Below are 15,977 nucleotides of genomic sequence, written 5' to 3'. Positions count from 1 at the left end.
AGAAAGAGAAAAACACATACTGTATACTAACACATATATATGGAATCTAGAAAAATTATACTGTGACAGGGCAAAAATAAAGATGCAGATGTGGAGAAGGGACTTGAGGACACAAGAGGGGAAGGGGAGGCTGGGACATAGTGAGAGAGTAGCACTGACATGTATATACACCACCAAATGTAAAATAGATAGCTAGTGGGAAGCTGCTGCATAGCACAGGGAGATCAACTCGATGCTTGGTGATGACCTAGAAGGGCAGGATAGGGATGGTGGGAGGAAGGCTCAAGAGGGAGGGCATGTAGGGATCTATGCATACACATAGCTGATTCTCTTTGTTGTACAGCAGAAACTAACACATTGTAAAGCAGTTCTACTCCAATAAAGATGTATTTTAACAAAAAGAGAGAGCGAGATTCTGCTTAGAGGTACAACCCTGTGGCTACTTTTTAATGTCTTTTAGGTGACTTATGGTCCTGCATGCTTATTACTTTAGTATCAATTTCTTTCATTTTATTTCTCTCTTATATCACAGTTAAGGAATTATGTTAATTTATTTTGAAATTATGAATGTACATAGGTAATGTTATTTATAAATTTCATTTCAGATTAGTAAAAGGGATGTTATATTTATTATCTAACCGGGGGTGGGGGGGCATTGAAATAAGAGAATGAAGCACAGTGATACTAGGGAAAAGTAAATCCTAAATATTCAAAAGCTAGATACTAGCAGGAACAATTTAAATACCCAGCAGTAGGACAATGGTTAAAACAAAATAAATGTCTTTTGTCCTGTGCACAAAAAATAGAAATCATATAATGATTAAAAGTGTCTTGGCTTTGAGAAAACGTAAACAGAATCTCTCACATCCCTTTTCTTTTATACTTTGTTTCTTTTTTCCTTACTGATTTAAAAAAAAATTAAGAAAGAGACAAAGATTACAATAGTTCCCTGTGGTTGAGTGATCTTATAATATTACAATAGAGAGAGCACTATTTTTTAAAAGTGAAGTGTAGTTGATTTATAACGTGTTAGTTTCAGGTGGAAAACAAAGTAAACTATTCATATATACATATATTCATATATGTATTCTTTTTAAAATTCTTTTCCATTATAGTTTATTGCAAGACTTTGAATATAGTCCCCTGTGCTATACAGTAGTCCCTTGTTTATCTATTATATATACAGTAGTGTGTATCTGTTAATCTCAAACTCCTAATTTATCCCTCCCTCCCTTTCCCCTTCGGTAACCATCAGTTTGTTTTCTATGTCTGTGAGTCTGTTTCTGTTTTGTAAGTAAGTTCATTTGTATCATTTTTGAGATTCCACATATAAATGATACCATGCGATATTTGTCTTTCTCTGTCTGACTTATTTCACTTAGCATGATAACTTCTAGGTCCATCCATGTTGCTGCAAATGGCATTATTTCATTCTTTTTACTGGCCAAGTAATATTCCATTGTCTCTGTGTGTGTGTGTGTGTGTGTGTGTGTGTGTATGTGTGTGTGTGTACCACATCTTCACCCATTCATCTGTTGATGGACACTTAGGTTGCTTCCACATCTTAGAGAGCACCATTTTTAATGCTATGATCTTTAATGTTATTACCCATTTTTAACATTCAGCGTCTGGCCTTCCAGAGCATTGTCTATGCACACCTGCACAGTATAACTTGTATGCAAAAAATATGATCATGGGTCCCTTGTGGTGGAGTGGTTGAGAGTCTGCCTGCCAATGCAGGGGATGTGGGTTTGAGCCCTCGTCCTGGAAGATCCCACATGCCGTGGAGCAACTGAGCCTATGTGCCACAACGACTGAAGCATGCACGCCCAGAGTCCGTGCTCCGCAACAAGAGAAGCCACTGTGGTGAGAGGCCCTTGCACCCCGGTAAAGAGAAGCCCCCGCTCTCCGCAACTGCAGAGAGCCCGAGCACAGCAATGAAAACCCAACACAGTCAAAAGAAAAATAAATAAATAAATTTATATAAAAAAAACATAATTCTCTAATTTTAAGTGGTGCATATTTAAAAATATATATGATCATATTATACACATTTACACATTCTCTTTCATAATCCACCATCTTAAGAAACCTGCTGATGGGGCAACGTGGCACCTCTCACCTTCTGTGGTGCAGTGCTTCCACTGTCCGTCATAAACTGCTCTGGTCGCACACCAAGGAGAAAAGCTGTTGGCTCTGGTACAAGAGAAGTAAGTAGAACCCTTGTAGACGAAGGGAAAGACACATGAATCTCTCTTATCTGAAGGACAGAAGGACAAAAAGGGGGATTAGTCCCAAAGAATGAGCCAAGGATGAGACTTGGTCTGGTTTACGTGGTGGTCTGAAACCTACACGTGTAGTTCTTGCATCTAACTTCCCAATGACATATAAGGGCGCATCCAGTTTATGTTTGGACCAAGAGGGCTAGGGATGAGTTTCTTAAACAATGAAGTCAACCAAGATATATTATTCCTTCAAACCAGCACTTCTCAGCATGGGCGCCACTAATGTCACACAAGATACATTTGGTGAATTACAAGATCCCATCAGGTAATGAAGAGACACACATTAAATAATTTTGAAACACAGACCGAAAAACAATTTCCTTTTTCAATGTTCTTTCATTCCTTCTGATGACACAAAAGAGAAAGCTTCAGTTTAATGCTATTTCTCTATCATGTTTCTAATACTTAATAATCTCTCTTCTTAACAAAAGAGAGAGAGAGAGAGCAGGACTCAGGCTCAAAGCCCTATTTGGACAGTAGTATCTAGCAGAATTTAACAGTAGGATTTTGTTGTAGTATTTATTATTATTTGTACTTCCTACTTATGGCAAGTAGTAGTGCTTTTATAGATTACAGAGCTGATGCTAACTATTCTTTTAAAATAAGTGTATTGAAGTGAAGAAAACCGAGCACATTTGAAGAAAAACTTTCAGCACAGAATATTTCTGGTGACGTGCAGATGTGGCAAGTACAGAGGAAGTGACACTTGGATGAGTAACGTTTAGGAAACACAACTCTTGACCTTTCTGTTCTTCTGTATAGGACAGGGACTTGATCTTTTACACCATGTATCCTCAGAACCTAGAATAGTGATTTTTCATAGCAGATGCTCAAGAAATAACTGACGGACTAAAATAAGTTTGGGAAATGCCATGTTAAACAGATTTCTTTAATGAAGAATTCATCAGAAGGGTCCACATGCAAATAAGGATTGAATTAACAGGAGTGCTATAGAGTATATTGAGTTATTCTTTATTTTTCCCACTACTGAATAGTGCTAGAGACTAATGGTCCCTTAAACACGTCTTAAGAAATGCTGTTCTAGCTCAAATTCTTCATTTCATGGATAAGGAAATAAAGACCCATATAAGATAAGGAATGATTCAAAATTAATAGCTTTTTTTTTTTTTTTTTTAGCAGAACTAGAATGAGGACTTGGATTTTTCATCTACTACTCCAGGATCACAGCTTTCCTCCTTGCTTTCACCTGGCCATCTCCTCCACATTCCTCCTTCCCTCCCTTCCTCCTCCCTCCTTCAAAGATATAGTGATGGATTACTATAAGATATTCTGATAGGTTATTTGTGTGTGAACACACGTGTGCATGCTCCTGTGTGCATGTATGTCCATGCCTGTCTTCCTGCGTGTGTGTGCGTGTGTGTTAGCTCACGTTACAAAGATGGTGAGGCAAAGCTTCCATGTACTCACCAAACCCAGCTTCCTTTTCTTTCTGAGCTCAGAGCTAGAATCCATTGTTCAGCCTCTCTTATAAAGTTAGGTGGACTAAATTATGACTCATAGAATGTGTGTGAAAATGATGTTACCATTTCCTGGCTCAAAAAAAGAGTCCCAAGCGACCCTCCATGCTCCTTTGTTCCTTTGTCTGCCAGCTGAGTATAGAACAGTGGTTCCCAATGGAGAAGGGGCAATTATCACCCCACCCCAGGGGACATTAGACAGTGTTTGGAGACATTTTTGGTTGTTACAAGAGGGAGAGAGAGGAACTGGTAGCTGAGCTACTGATATCTACTGGGTAGAGGCTAGGGATATTGCTAAACATCTTACCATGCACAGGACAGGAGTCCAGAGCAAAGAGTCATCCCAAATGTCAACAGTGCCAATGATGAAAAACTGATAAAGAGGACCCTGCAGATAATGCTGAGGCCCTAGGGGGATGATGGAGCCACAAAAGGGAAGGATCTTGGGTCTCTGAATCACAGCAAAAGAGGCATCCCACCAAACACCCACACTGAAGTTTAGACAAGTTCAATGTGAACCTCTATTGAGTTAATCCCACTGACATTTGGGAATTGTTTGTTACAGCAGTTAGTCTGTTACTAATACAGATGGACAAGACATGGTCTCTCTCTTCAAGGTCTATAACCTAGTAGCCCCATCTTTATTCTAGATCCGATTCTTACCCTGATCACTTTGGCAAAGGCCACGATAGGGATGAGAGATGGGTTGGGAGAGAGTAGAAAATGCAGACCTCCATTTTTGAGACTCACCAACGGGTTGATGCAATTAGGGATCCTTTAGTAACATTGCATTTTCCACCTCTGGATCTTCTCTAGGGTCTCAGAACTGTTTGGTCTTGGTTTGGTAAAGCTTAAACCAGTAAATATCTGGAAAGTGCTTAGAAGGGTGCCTGGAGCATGACTGTTACTCAACAAAAGTTAGCTATCATTATCATCAATGATTTTCCTCCACCAGGAATACCGCTGATTATACGGGATGCTGGTGGTGGTGGGGAGGGCAGGAAGATACCCCCTGTACATAGAATTAAGTTTATCCTTGGGAGTTGTTAGTAAAAATCAACACATAATAGATACTATTAGCCATCTGTAAAGTAATCCAGCAGATGGTCTAATCTTCTTAACTGGGTTAAAATCCTCCATAATCCAAGCCCTGCTGACCTCTCTGTTCTCACTCCCTGATTGACATGTCCTTGACCTTACTCCGTGTCCTTTGTCTTTGGAGTTTTGCTCACGCCCTTCAACCTCCCCAGAATGACTTTCCTCCCTGCTACTCATTCATTAAGACTTGGTTCAGCCTGGATTAACACTCTTCCTCACTCTTATACTACTCAGAGCAATCTTTACAAATATACTTACCAATTTTTAAAATAACATTATCTGTTTATGTATCTACCACTTCCATTCAATGAGTGGAGGGCATGAGTTTTATTTATTGCTATGTGTCAGACCCACAGCACAGAGCCTGACACTTAGGAATCACTCAATAAATGTGTACTGAATAAATTAGTCTGTAAATACTTGCAAGCGGGACTTGGGGATATGGGGTGTCAGCACAGAAATGGGGATAGGGTCTCAGGAAGGTAGGACCAAAATGAGACAATAACTAGAAAAGCTGACACTCAATCAAGTATATTGTCTGAATAAACAGTGAGTTCTTTTTTTTTTTTTTTTTAAACAGTGAGTTCTTAACCTTCTAGGGACTTGTTAGTTCTTTGAAGATCCAACCCTTCTCTCTTGGAAAATGCTCATATGGTCATGTGGTATAGATTGCTGTGTGTTTACCAAAATCAGCTTTGTTTTGGGACTTCCCTGGTGCACAGTGGTTAAGATTCCACACTCCCAGTGCAGGGGCTTGGGTTTGATCCCTGATTGGGGAACTAGATCCCACATGCATGCCACAACTAAGAGTTTACATGCCACAACTAAGAGTTTACATGCCACAACTAAGGAGGATGCCTGCTGCAACTAGGACCCAGAGCAATCAAATAAATAAAATCAATCAATTAATTAATTATTTAAAAAAGCTTTGTTTTCCTCCCGAACTCACTGTTAAACTACATTTCCCAGACTCCCTTGCAGTTAAGCATCACGTGAGTTCTGGGAGGAAGTGATGTATGTCCCTTCCTGTCCTGGCCAAAAAACTCTCCTCCAAGATCCTCCAGACTCTCTTGATCCTTGTCTATCAGCTAAAAGCAAAAAATCCACAGAGTACTCTGATGCCCTAGGGGATGGTGGAGTCCCGAGATGGAAGAAGCTTGGATCCCTGCTGACTGGGTGTACCCTCATTGGATTTTATAGGAACAAGAAATATAAGTGTGACTGTTACAGTGACTATCCTCACTATCCTGATAATTACACATCTTTTTTATATAAATCCAGGGTTTCATGGACTCTAGGGTTTGCCTGGTGGCCCCAAACTAGGAATCTCTGGAATATTAAATGTGAGCATTGAAAAGACATTTCGTGGGATCCAAGTGCATGACTATAAGAATGTTTCTTGAATCTTATCCAAGGGAGGAAAATGTGTCAGGCAGGAAAAGATTCTAAGTTGGAGGATGTTTCACCATAGCTTGAGTGAACTATATATAATCAAGGTCTCTCATTGTTCTGCCTCCATGCTTACCATACAACCTTTGACTGGTTAATTTAGATTCCTAGATACATAGTGTGTAGCTGCACACTCACTGGAATGGAGCCTACTTTTTTAAAAAGCGGAAAATAACAACTTGGCAAGCATGTGGAAAATGTGGAACCCTAGTGCACTGTTGGTGGGAATGTAAAATGGTACAGCTGCTACGGAAAGTAGTATGGCAGTTCCTCAAAAATTAAAAATAGAATTATCATAGGACCCACTTCCACTTCCAAGTGTATACTCAAAAGAGTCAAAAGCAGGTTCTCAAAGAGATACTTGTAACACTCATGTTCATAACAGCATTGCTCACAATTCTCAAATGGTGGAAACAACCCAAGTATCCTTCAATGAGTGAATGGATAAACAAAATGTGGTGTATATATACATATTCAATGGAATGTTAACCATCTTTAAAAGGAAAGGAAATTCTGACACATCTTACAACATGGATAAAGCTTGAGGACATGATGCTGAGTGAAATAAGCCAATTACAAAAAGACAAATACTGTCTGATCCCACTTATTTGAAGTACCTAGAGTAGTCAAATTTATAGAGACAGAAAACGTAATGGTGGTTGCCAAGGACAAGAGGGAGGGTGGAGTGGGAGTTGTTTAATGGATACAGAGCTTTAATTTTGCAAAATGAAGAGTGCTGAATATCGGTTGCACAACAATATGAATATACTTACTACCGCACTGTACACTTAAAAATGTTTAAGATGGTACTTTTTATATTCTGTGTATTTTACCACAATTTTTAAAAATGAGTATAAAGGGGGTGTCCAAGTAGAGGGGTGGGGTCTGAGGTTTCAGTCCATTGGAATTGTAGAGCCCCCTCTTTTAAATTTTTCTTTTTCTTTTCTTTTTCTTTTTTTTTTCTTTCTCTTTCTTTTTCTTTTTCTTTTTTTTTGGGGGGGAGGAACCCACTTTCACAGTCTGTATTTGTACTGAGAATCAAGATCAAGAGAGCTTTTGCCCTTCTGCTTCATGGGAGGTTTCTGTCCTTCCTGAGCCCCCTTTTAAATTAAAAATATTTGCCTTTCCCACCATGTGCTGAGTCTATGAAAGATGCTTGTGTCTGTTATTTTATTTAATCTTAAATAGCCCCATGAGGTAAATGCCATTATTCCCCTTTCAAGGTTGAGAACTGACCGGAGAGGTTACAATGCATGACCAAGGTCTCACAGAGAAAAAGCGGCAGATCCAGGGTCTAACCCCCAAGTCTGTCTGAGATTTCTACCAACCTATCTCCTCCCTACTTGGATCCATTAATCTTTACTTTGGTTCATTCATTCTTTCCAGTTTCCAAATCCTCATCATCATCTCCCAGCATACTCACCTCCACTGGTTTCATAGGAGTAGAGGAGGAAAGTCATGCATCCCAGCAGGTAACTGGACCATCCATTCATCTCGGCTGGCTTCTTCTTTCTGGATTGAAGGAAGAAAAAATTTTGCTCCCACAGTTTCCTTCCTCTTCCACTAACTCTCAGGTTTGATGTCATGCATGCCATTTTCTTTCTATCCCCAGAGAGTAATAAAGAATAACTTATTCTTACAGAAAAGAAAAAATATATATATACTGTCATTATGGAGGGGAGGGTGTGATGGAAAAGAGAGACATAGCATTTGTCGAGCACTTATATATTCCAGGTTAGACGCTGAACACACTTTATGCCACTTGGTTCTCATAAATCAAGTGGCAGATTTTTGGGGGGGGGGGTCCTCTCTTTTGTATTTTTAAAAATTTTTTTCATTGAAGTAGTTGATTTACAATGTTGTGTTAATTTCTGCTATACAGCAAAGTGACTCAGTTATACGCATATATACATTTTTAAAATAGTCTTTTCCATTATGGTTTATCATAGGATATTGAATACAATTCCCTGTGCTATACAGTAGGACCTTGTTTACCCATTCTATATATAATTGTTTGCATCTGCTAACCCCAGACTTCCAATCCATCCCTCCTCTACCTGCCAGCCCTCAGAAACCACAAGTCTGTTCTCTATGTCTGTGAGTCGAGTGACAGATTTTTTTTCTTTTTCTTTTTTTTTAGAGTTGAGAGTTGAGTTTATTTGGGGCAAAATTAGGACTGCAACCCAGGAGACAACATCCCAGATAGCTCTGAGAAACTGTTCCAGAGAGGCAGGGGGAAGATTAGTATATATATATTCTTGGTAAAGAAGGAGTACATGCAATCAAACACATTTTTTTTGTAGGAGGTTTCTGCTAGTTACAAGGAGCAGACGTCACCATGTAGGGATTTAGTGCTTTTCTAGATATGAGAAGATGCAAGGGTTGGGCCCATAAAATCAGCTCCTGAAAACATCTAGCTATCTGAAGACCTGTTCCGCCCATCCTCCAAAGCACAGAGTGCCTCATTCCTGGTCTCCACCCTGAATTCCCTTTGGGGATGTGGAACAGCAGCACAAAGTGATTTAATTCTTGTACAGGCAGATGATAAGTTCCAATTTATAGTTGACAGATTTATGACCCTCATGGTCATAAATTCGACCATGCTTTGGGAGGCATTTCATGACCATTTCATCCCGTGGTGCTAGGAAGGTTCATTCCTAGGTAGAGTGACAGATATGTTTAATACCTATTTACAGATAAGGAAACTGAGGCTCAAGAAGCCAAGCAATCTGCCTGACTTGGTTACACAGGGAGAAAATGGCAGGATTCTAACCAACATAAATGGCTCTGAAGGCTCTACTCATTATGGGAACCTTAACTATAGCCTTAAACCTTCCTCACGTATCACACACATCTCCTTGGCCAGATATTAAAAGGTACCTTAATAATCTGCATTTACTATTCTTATCAATCATACTTTCTACTAGCTCTTGTTGCCTCTATGGCATTTCCTCAGGGACACATAAATATGCTATTCTCAGCAGAAACAACAACACAGGTCTTGGAACTGGTGGTCTGGGTTTGCTTTGAGGGTCAGCTACTATTACCATTTCTACTACTGGCTACCAGTTACCGAGTGCCTACTTACTGTATGCTAGATGTTCTAAGTTTTGTATCCACACTCCAATTTACTCTTTCTAACAACCAGAGGAGCAGGCATGATCTTCTCCATTTTGCAGAGGAAGGAAACTGGAATTTGGGAGGTTAAGTAACTTATCCAAAGACCACAGATGCTAAGTGACAGATATGAGATTCAACTGCAGATCTGTCAATGTTTTTCCCAATCTTTTGGGTTATCATCCCAAGAGTAAAGCTTTACTCTTCCCATCTCCTCCCTATGTCCTGTTAGTCATCAAATCCAGTTGATTCTACTTTCTGAATAGCTCCTGAATCCATCCCCTTCTCTCTGTCTCTACTGTTAGTGATCAAAGTCAGGCTTTCACCATGTCTCCCCTAAACTGTTGTTGTGTTCCCCTCACTGATGTATTGGCCTCCACTCTCTCTGCTGTCCAGTATACAAGGTTGCTGATAGTGAATCCGAGTTCCCCTGCTGAATTTATGATTAACCTCTCTATCCAAAACTTTACTCCCTTTCTTGCTCCACCCCTATTCCCCTCAGGATTGAGGAGTAACAAAGAAAAGGGGAGATTGCCCTGCACACAGTCAGTGTTTGTTGTTGATGGCGATGATGATTTGGTATTTTTCCAAAAGAGCAGCTCTCAAATCTGAGGGCCACTCAAATTAAACCCCAGGTCTATTTCATCAAGGAATTGTCACTCATTGGCATGTATGGCCTTTTAGCTAAAGACTAATGTGCTAAATGAGCAATGTTATCAACTGAATTCACTTAACTTGGATGATATTACTGTCTTCCAAGATGAAAGAGAGAAAGAAAGAAAGAAAGAAAGAAAGAAAGAAAGAAAGAAAGAAAGAAAGAAAGAAAGAAAGAAAGAAAGGAACTAAAGAGAGGAGATGAGATGAGACAAGACAAGACAAGGCAAGAAAGAAAAGAAAAGAAAAGAAAAGAAAAGAAAAGAAAAGAAAAGAAAGAAAAAAGAAAAGGGGAGATTGAAACTGAGAAATCCCCAGACAGGCTTTTCTCTGTAGCAGACTCCTTCATATTCCCAAAGCTCTCACTTAAAGAAATACTTGAGTCTCCTGAATGTCCCTTGAGTTTCAGAAAGTCTGGCTCAAAGGCTAATGATCAGAGGAATGAGAACATGCAGAGACAAAGAACAGCAGTCAGACGGGAGCACTGCTAACAATTTAAACAATAGATGAGTCCCAAGACCTTCAGTTCCTCCCTAAAGGGCACAGATAACAATGTCTGATGCAAATTCCTAAACTGTTTTTACAGAAACCAGACTCCCACCAGATGGAACTGCTGACCACAAACACATAGACCCTAGACTGGTTGGAAAGATCACCTTGTGACCTCATCATCAACCAATCAGGGAACTATGCACAAGCTGATCACACACTGTGATCCTCTCCCTCATGCTGTCTAAAAAAAACCCTCCCTGGGACTTCCTAGGTGGTGCAGTGGTTTAGAATCCTCCTGCCAATGCAGGGGACACGGGTTCGCTCCCTGTCCCAGGAAGATACCACATGCCGTGGAGCAACTAAGCCTGTGCGCCACAACTATTGAGCCTGCACCCTAGAGCCTGTGAGCCACAACTATTGAGCCCATGTGCTACAACTACTGAAGCCCATGTGCCTAGAGCCCATGCTCTGCAACAAGAGAAGCCACCACAATGAGGAGCCCATGCACCACAGTAAAGAGTAGCCCTCTCTCATGCAAGTAGAGAAAGCCCATGTGCAGCAACAAAGACCCAATACAGCCAATAAAAAAAAATCCAATAACTAAATAAATTTTTTTCCTTTTGTTTAAGCTCTTTATTGTAATATAATTGCTTTACACTTTTGTACCAGCTTTTAAGGTACACCAAAGTGAATCAGCTGTATTTATACATATATCCCCATATCCCCTCCCTCCCGCGACTCCTTCCCACCCTCCCTGTCCTGGCCCTCTAAAGCATCACCCATCATAGAGTTTATCTCCCTTTGTTATACAGCAACTTCCCACTAACTATCTGTTTTACAGTTGGTAGTGTATATATGTCTATGCTACTCTCTCACTTTGCCCTAACTTCCCCTTCGCCCCCTGCCCCCCCAAACTCATGTCCTCCAGTCCATTCTCTACATCTGCATCCTTATTCTTGCCCTGTCACTGGGTTCATCAGTACCATTTTTTTTTTAGATTCCGCATATATGAGCTAGTATACAGTATTTGTTGCAGCACTATTTACAGTAGCCAGGGCATGGAAGCAACCTAAATGCCCATCAACAGATGAATGGATAAAGAAGATGTGGCACAAATATACAAAGGAATATTACTCAGCCATAAAAAGGAATAAAATGGAGCTATATGTAATGAGGTGAGTAGACCTAGAGTCTGTCATACAGAGTGAAGTAAGCCAGAAAGAGAAAAACAATAAATAAATAAATTAAAAAAAAAAAAACCTCTCCCCTGAAAGCCATTGTGGAGTTCAGATCTTCTGAGCTGCCCATTCTCTTTGCTTGGCACCCTGCAATAAATGCTGTACTTTCCCTCACCACAACCTGGTGTCAGTAGGTTGGCTTTGCTTCATGTCAGACAACTGGACCCAAGTTTGGTTCAATGACAATTGGGTCTCTGTTGATTCATGCTTTTATGCATTCACTTAAGAACAAATATTATTGAGCACTTACAGTGGGTGGGGTGCAGGGTTAGATGATAAGTATACAGCAGTGTGGGAAACAGGCATGATTCTTCCTTTAATGGGACTGACAGTCAATGAAGGAGACAAACAAGAAATGAATAAACCAGAGACAAGCATATTCAGTTGACCCTTGAACAACATGGGTTTGAACTGCAGGGTCCACTTATACATGGTTTGTTTTCAACGGTAAATACTACAGTACTATACCATTTGAGGTTGGTTGAATCTGAGGGTGCAGAACCAGGAACCTCAGATTTGGAGGCTCCTGGACATGGAGAAACTGAGGATGTGGAGGGCTGATTATAAATTATACTGGATTTTCAACTGCCTGCACAGTCAGTGCCCCTGATCCCCATGTTGTTCAAGGTTCAGCTGTAACTCTTACTTGTGATCACTTTTGCAAAGAAGGAGAACAGAGGCTGTGATAAAGATTGACTGGGGCAGGGTTACTTTTGATTGGGAGGTCAGGAGAGGCTCTTCTGAGAAAATGACATGTAAACGAAGACCCTGAGGAAGAGAAGGATGAGTGAACATGAGGGGAGCCGGGGTGTGTGTGTCTGGGGCTCATCTAGGCAGAGACAGCAGGATGTGAAAAAGTCTTGAGATGGAAAGGAGTTAGATGCGTTCAAGGAACAAGTCGAGTCGGAGTGTCTGGGGCTATGAGTGGTGCTTGGCGAGGTGGATGGAGCTACTCTTCGTTGTGGTGCGTGGGCTCCTCATTGTCGTGGTTTCTCTTGTTGCGGAGCACGGGCTCTAGGTGCGTGGGCTTCAGTAGTTGCAGCACATGGGCTCAATAGTTGTGGTTCACAGGCTTAGTTGCTCTGTGGCATGTGGGATTCTCGTGGAGCAGGGATCGAACCCATGTACCCTGCATTGGCAGGTGGATTCTTAACCACTGCACCACCTAGGAAGCCCAAGACTTCCTTATATTCTAAATGCAACTGGAAACCACTGGAGGGATTAAAGTGGGGAGAAGTGTCATTTCATTAATTCAAAATTCTCCATCACGTTTATCATAAAATCCACAGTCCATGCCAAGCCCTTCCCCTCAAAGCTCATTCCTTATCAATCTTCTCTTCCTTTGATCTGTCCCGTCTACACTAGTCTTTTTATTGTTTCTTGCACAAGGCAGCCGAGCTTGCTTATACCTCAGGGTGTTGCTCCTCTCTCCCCCTGGGATGTTCCTCACCGCCCCCCCACCCCCCGTACCCAGACCAGGCATTTGCATGGCTTGCTTCTTTGTGCCGTAAAGGATTTTGTACAGACTGGAGGAGTTGATATGGGCTGCCATTCTGGAATGTTAATGAGTCTACTTGGATCAAGTCATGGATATTAATAGAAAATAGGTTGGGGGTGGTTCAAAGCAAGGATTGAACTGTAAAGTGAGCTTTAATAGTCTTAATAGCTGAATGTCTGGAACATTCAGGTTAGGACCAAGTTATTCCTCAAGCACCCACACATTCACATGCTTTGAAGACATTTTGTCCTGGGTCATGGGGTAGTTGGGGTTGGCATCCTGCCAGTGTCACCATACTGTTGGCTGGTAGAAAAGAGGGATGCTGGGGCTTTGGAGTCAACCCACAGTCAGACGTGGGTGCAGTTTTCCCAATCAACAAGTGAAGGAGAATAAAACCCACCACAAGACCTTGTTATAAGTGCAATAGATGCTGGAAAGTACTTTGCAAATGGCAGAGGGTGTACAAGCTAGATAATAATTACCATTTATGGATATGGGGAAGAGACAAATTTTACTACTTCCTCTAAACTCTTTAGCACCTGCAATTTCATGCTTATATCCCCACCTCACCAAAACCCCCAATATCTATACCTTCATTAATTCATTAACCTCATTTCATTTCTACCCCTCTTCCCAAGATTCAAATTTAATTAATAATTTTTTGCCAATATACTAAGATCCCCAAAGGCAGAATTTTGGAATGCTTAAAAGTGCCTGAACGTAGTTAGAAAGCTTTGCCTCTTACAACCTTTATGGCATTAAGAATGTTATTCAGTGCTCTGAGTACCAGTTCTTCATCTGTAAAATAGAGACGGTAATGGTAATTGCAGCTGCCTCAGAAAGTGAGAGTGAGGTAGTTAGTAGATGCCAATACCCAGATACCTATCACCACCAAAGAGATGTCCACATTCTAATCCCTGGAACCTGTGAATATGTTATATTACACAAGTTAAGCATCTTGAGATGGGGAGATTACCCTGGATGAGCTGGGCAGGCTCAAAGTAACCACAGGAGTCCTTATAAGAGGGAGGCAGAGGACTTCCCTGGTGGTGCCGTGGTTAAGAATCTGTGCTCCCAATGCAGAGGGCCCGGATTTGATCCCTGGTCAGGGAACTAGATCCAGAGTGCTGCAACTAAGACCTGACGCAGACAAATAATTTTTTTTTTTTTTTAAAGAGGGAGGCAGAAAGCTCAGGAGGTCAGATGTAACAATGAAAGCAGAAGTTCGAGTGATGCAAGGAAGGGGCCATGAGTCAAGGAACACAGGTGGTCTTTAGAAGCTGGAAAAGCTGGGAAATTCTCCCCTAGAACCTCCAGAAGGCACACAGCCCTGCCAACCCCTTGATTATAGCCCAATGAGTCTTCTGACCTACAGAGCGTAAGAGAATACATTTGTGTGGTTATCAGCCAGTTAATTTTTTTGCAGCAGCCCCGGGGAACGAATACAGACACAAAAGACTGAGAACACTACCTGGCCAATAAAATGTGCTTACAAATATTTGTCGCTATTGCTTTTATTATCACGGCCTCCATCTGAGTCAGCCATCCTGGAAGATGTCCGGAAAAGATTGTTTCAAATCCTAGACCTCCTCCCAAGCTGGCTGTGTGGCTCCAAGCAAGACATTTCACCACTCAGAATGTCCCTTTTCACAACTGTTAAATGTATTCGTGGTTGTGGCTTTGGAAAAGGATGCTCCAGATATGAATTCCAGTTCACCCGGTGGATCTTGGACTTGTTATGGAATGTGATTGACTTTCAAGGTCCTCATCTGTATATGGAACTACTGAAATCTATCCCACAGGGTTGTTTGAAGAATTCAGTGAGACCATCCAAGCAGAATTCTTGGTACACAGTGGGTACTCAATAAATAACAGTGGTTGACATTTACTGAGCACTTGCTGTGCGCAAAGCATAACTTTGGGTGCTTTGTTTAGTTAGCATTTAATTATCACAAAACCCTATGAGACAGGAACTATTATCAGCTTGTGTTATAGGAGAATAGGTATGGAGAGGTAAGGTAACAGCCTATAAAGGTAGACACATAACTCAAACCAGGCAGCCCAAAGAGCCTATGCTCTTAACCATTATACTAAACTGGGCACACATTTCTATAGAGCCAAATTTCTTTTCTTTTTTCTTTTTGGAAAATAGTTTATTAATTCATTATAGGGATAGATACATGATCAGTGCCTTGGCTTAACACTAAAGAATAATATCATAATTGTAAGTAGAAAAAAAATGCTGGAAAAATAATTAAATAATATAGCAAAACAAAATGCAGGCAAGTAAATGAGCAGGTATAAGTTACACTTGTTATGCATCAAGAAAAGGTTTTTAAATGAGACCCCAAAACCATAAGGCACTGTGGGTAGGTGACAAAGGGATTAATACCCCGTAAAAGGCCAATGGACTCTTTTCTCATAAAAATACGGCTACAGAGACACAAACCTGACGCTTCCAAATTACCCGGAGCCCAGTTCATATATAATGCTAGTGAGTTATGGCCACGTTCTTACCAATCATGAGTTACAGGCAGATACCAGATTTATTACTTATTCCAGAGCCAAGTTTCTTGAGAGAATTAAATGCAACTGGGGACTTTAAGACTCTCTTAACAATAAAAAACCATACCTGTGACTGTTACTAACCGCTCTGCCTGCAGCCCAG

At 40.9% G+C, this 15,977-nt stretch overlaps 1 protein-coding gene across 1 annotated transcript in view; it reads right to left on the bottom strand.

The window, feature by feature from the left end:
- Positions 1–15,977, bottom strand: part of ELSPBP1 (epididymal sperm binding protein 1) — a 63,378-nt gene that overhangs the window by 11,399 nt on the left and 36,002 nt on the right. The window contains exons 2-3 of the mRNA XM_057713676.1: positions 7,734–7,822; positions 2,123–2,260 (exon numbers count right to left, since the gene is read on the bottom strand). Coding sequence (XP_057569659.1) covers positions 2,123–2,260; positions 7,734–7,803 — 208 coding nt within the window. The 5' untranslated portion in view covers positions 7,804–7,822. The remainder of the gene's footprint in view (positions 1–2,122; positions 2,261–7,733; positions 7,823–15,977) is intronic.

This window comes from Hippopotamus amphibius, chromosome 16 (genome assembly GCF_030028045.1).
Source record: "Hippopotamus amphibius kiboko isolate mHipAmp2 chromosome 16, mHipAmp2.hap2, whole genome shotgun sequence".
Taxonomy (NCBI): Eukaryota; Metazoa; Chordata; class Mammalia; order Artiodactyla; family Hippopotamidae; genus Hippopotamus; species Hippopotamus amphibius.
This window is presented reverse-complemented; position numbering and strand designations above follow the sequence as displayed.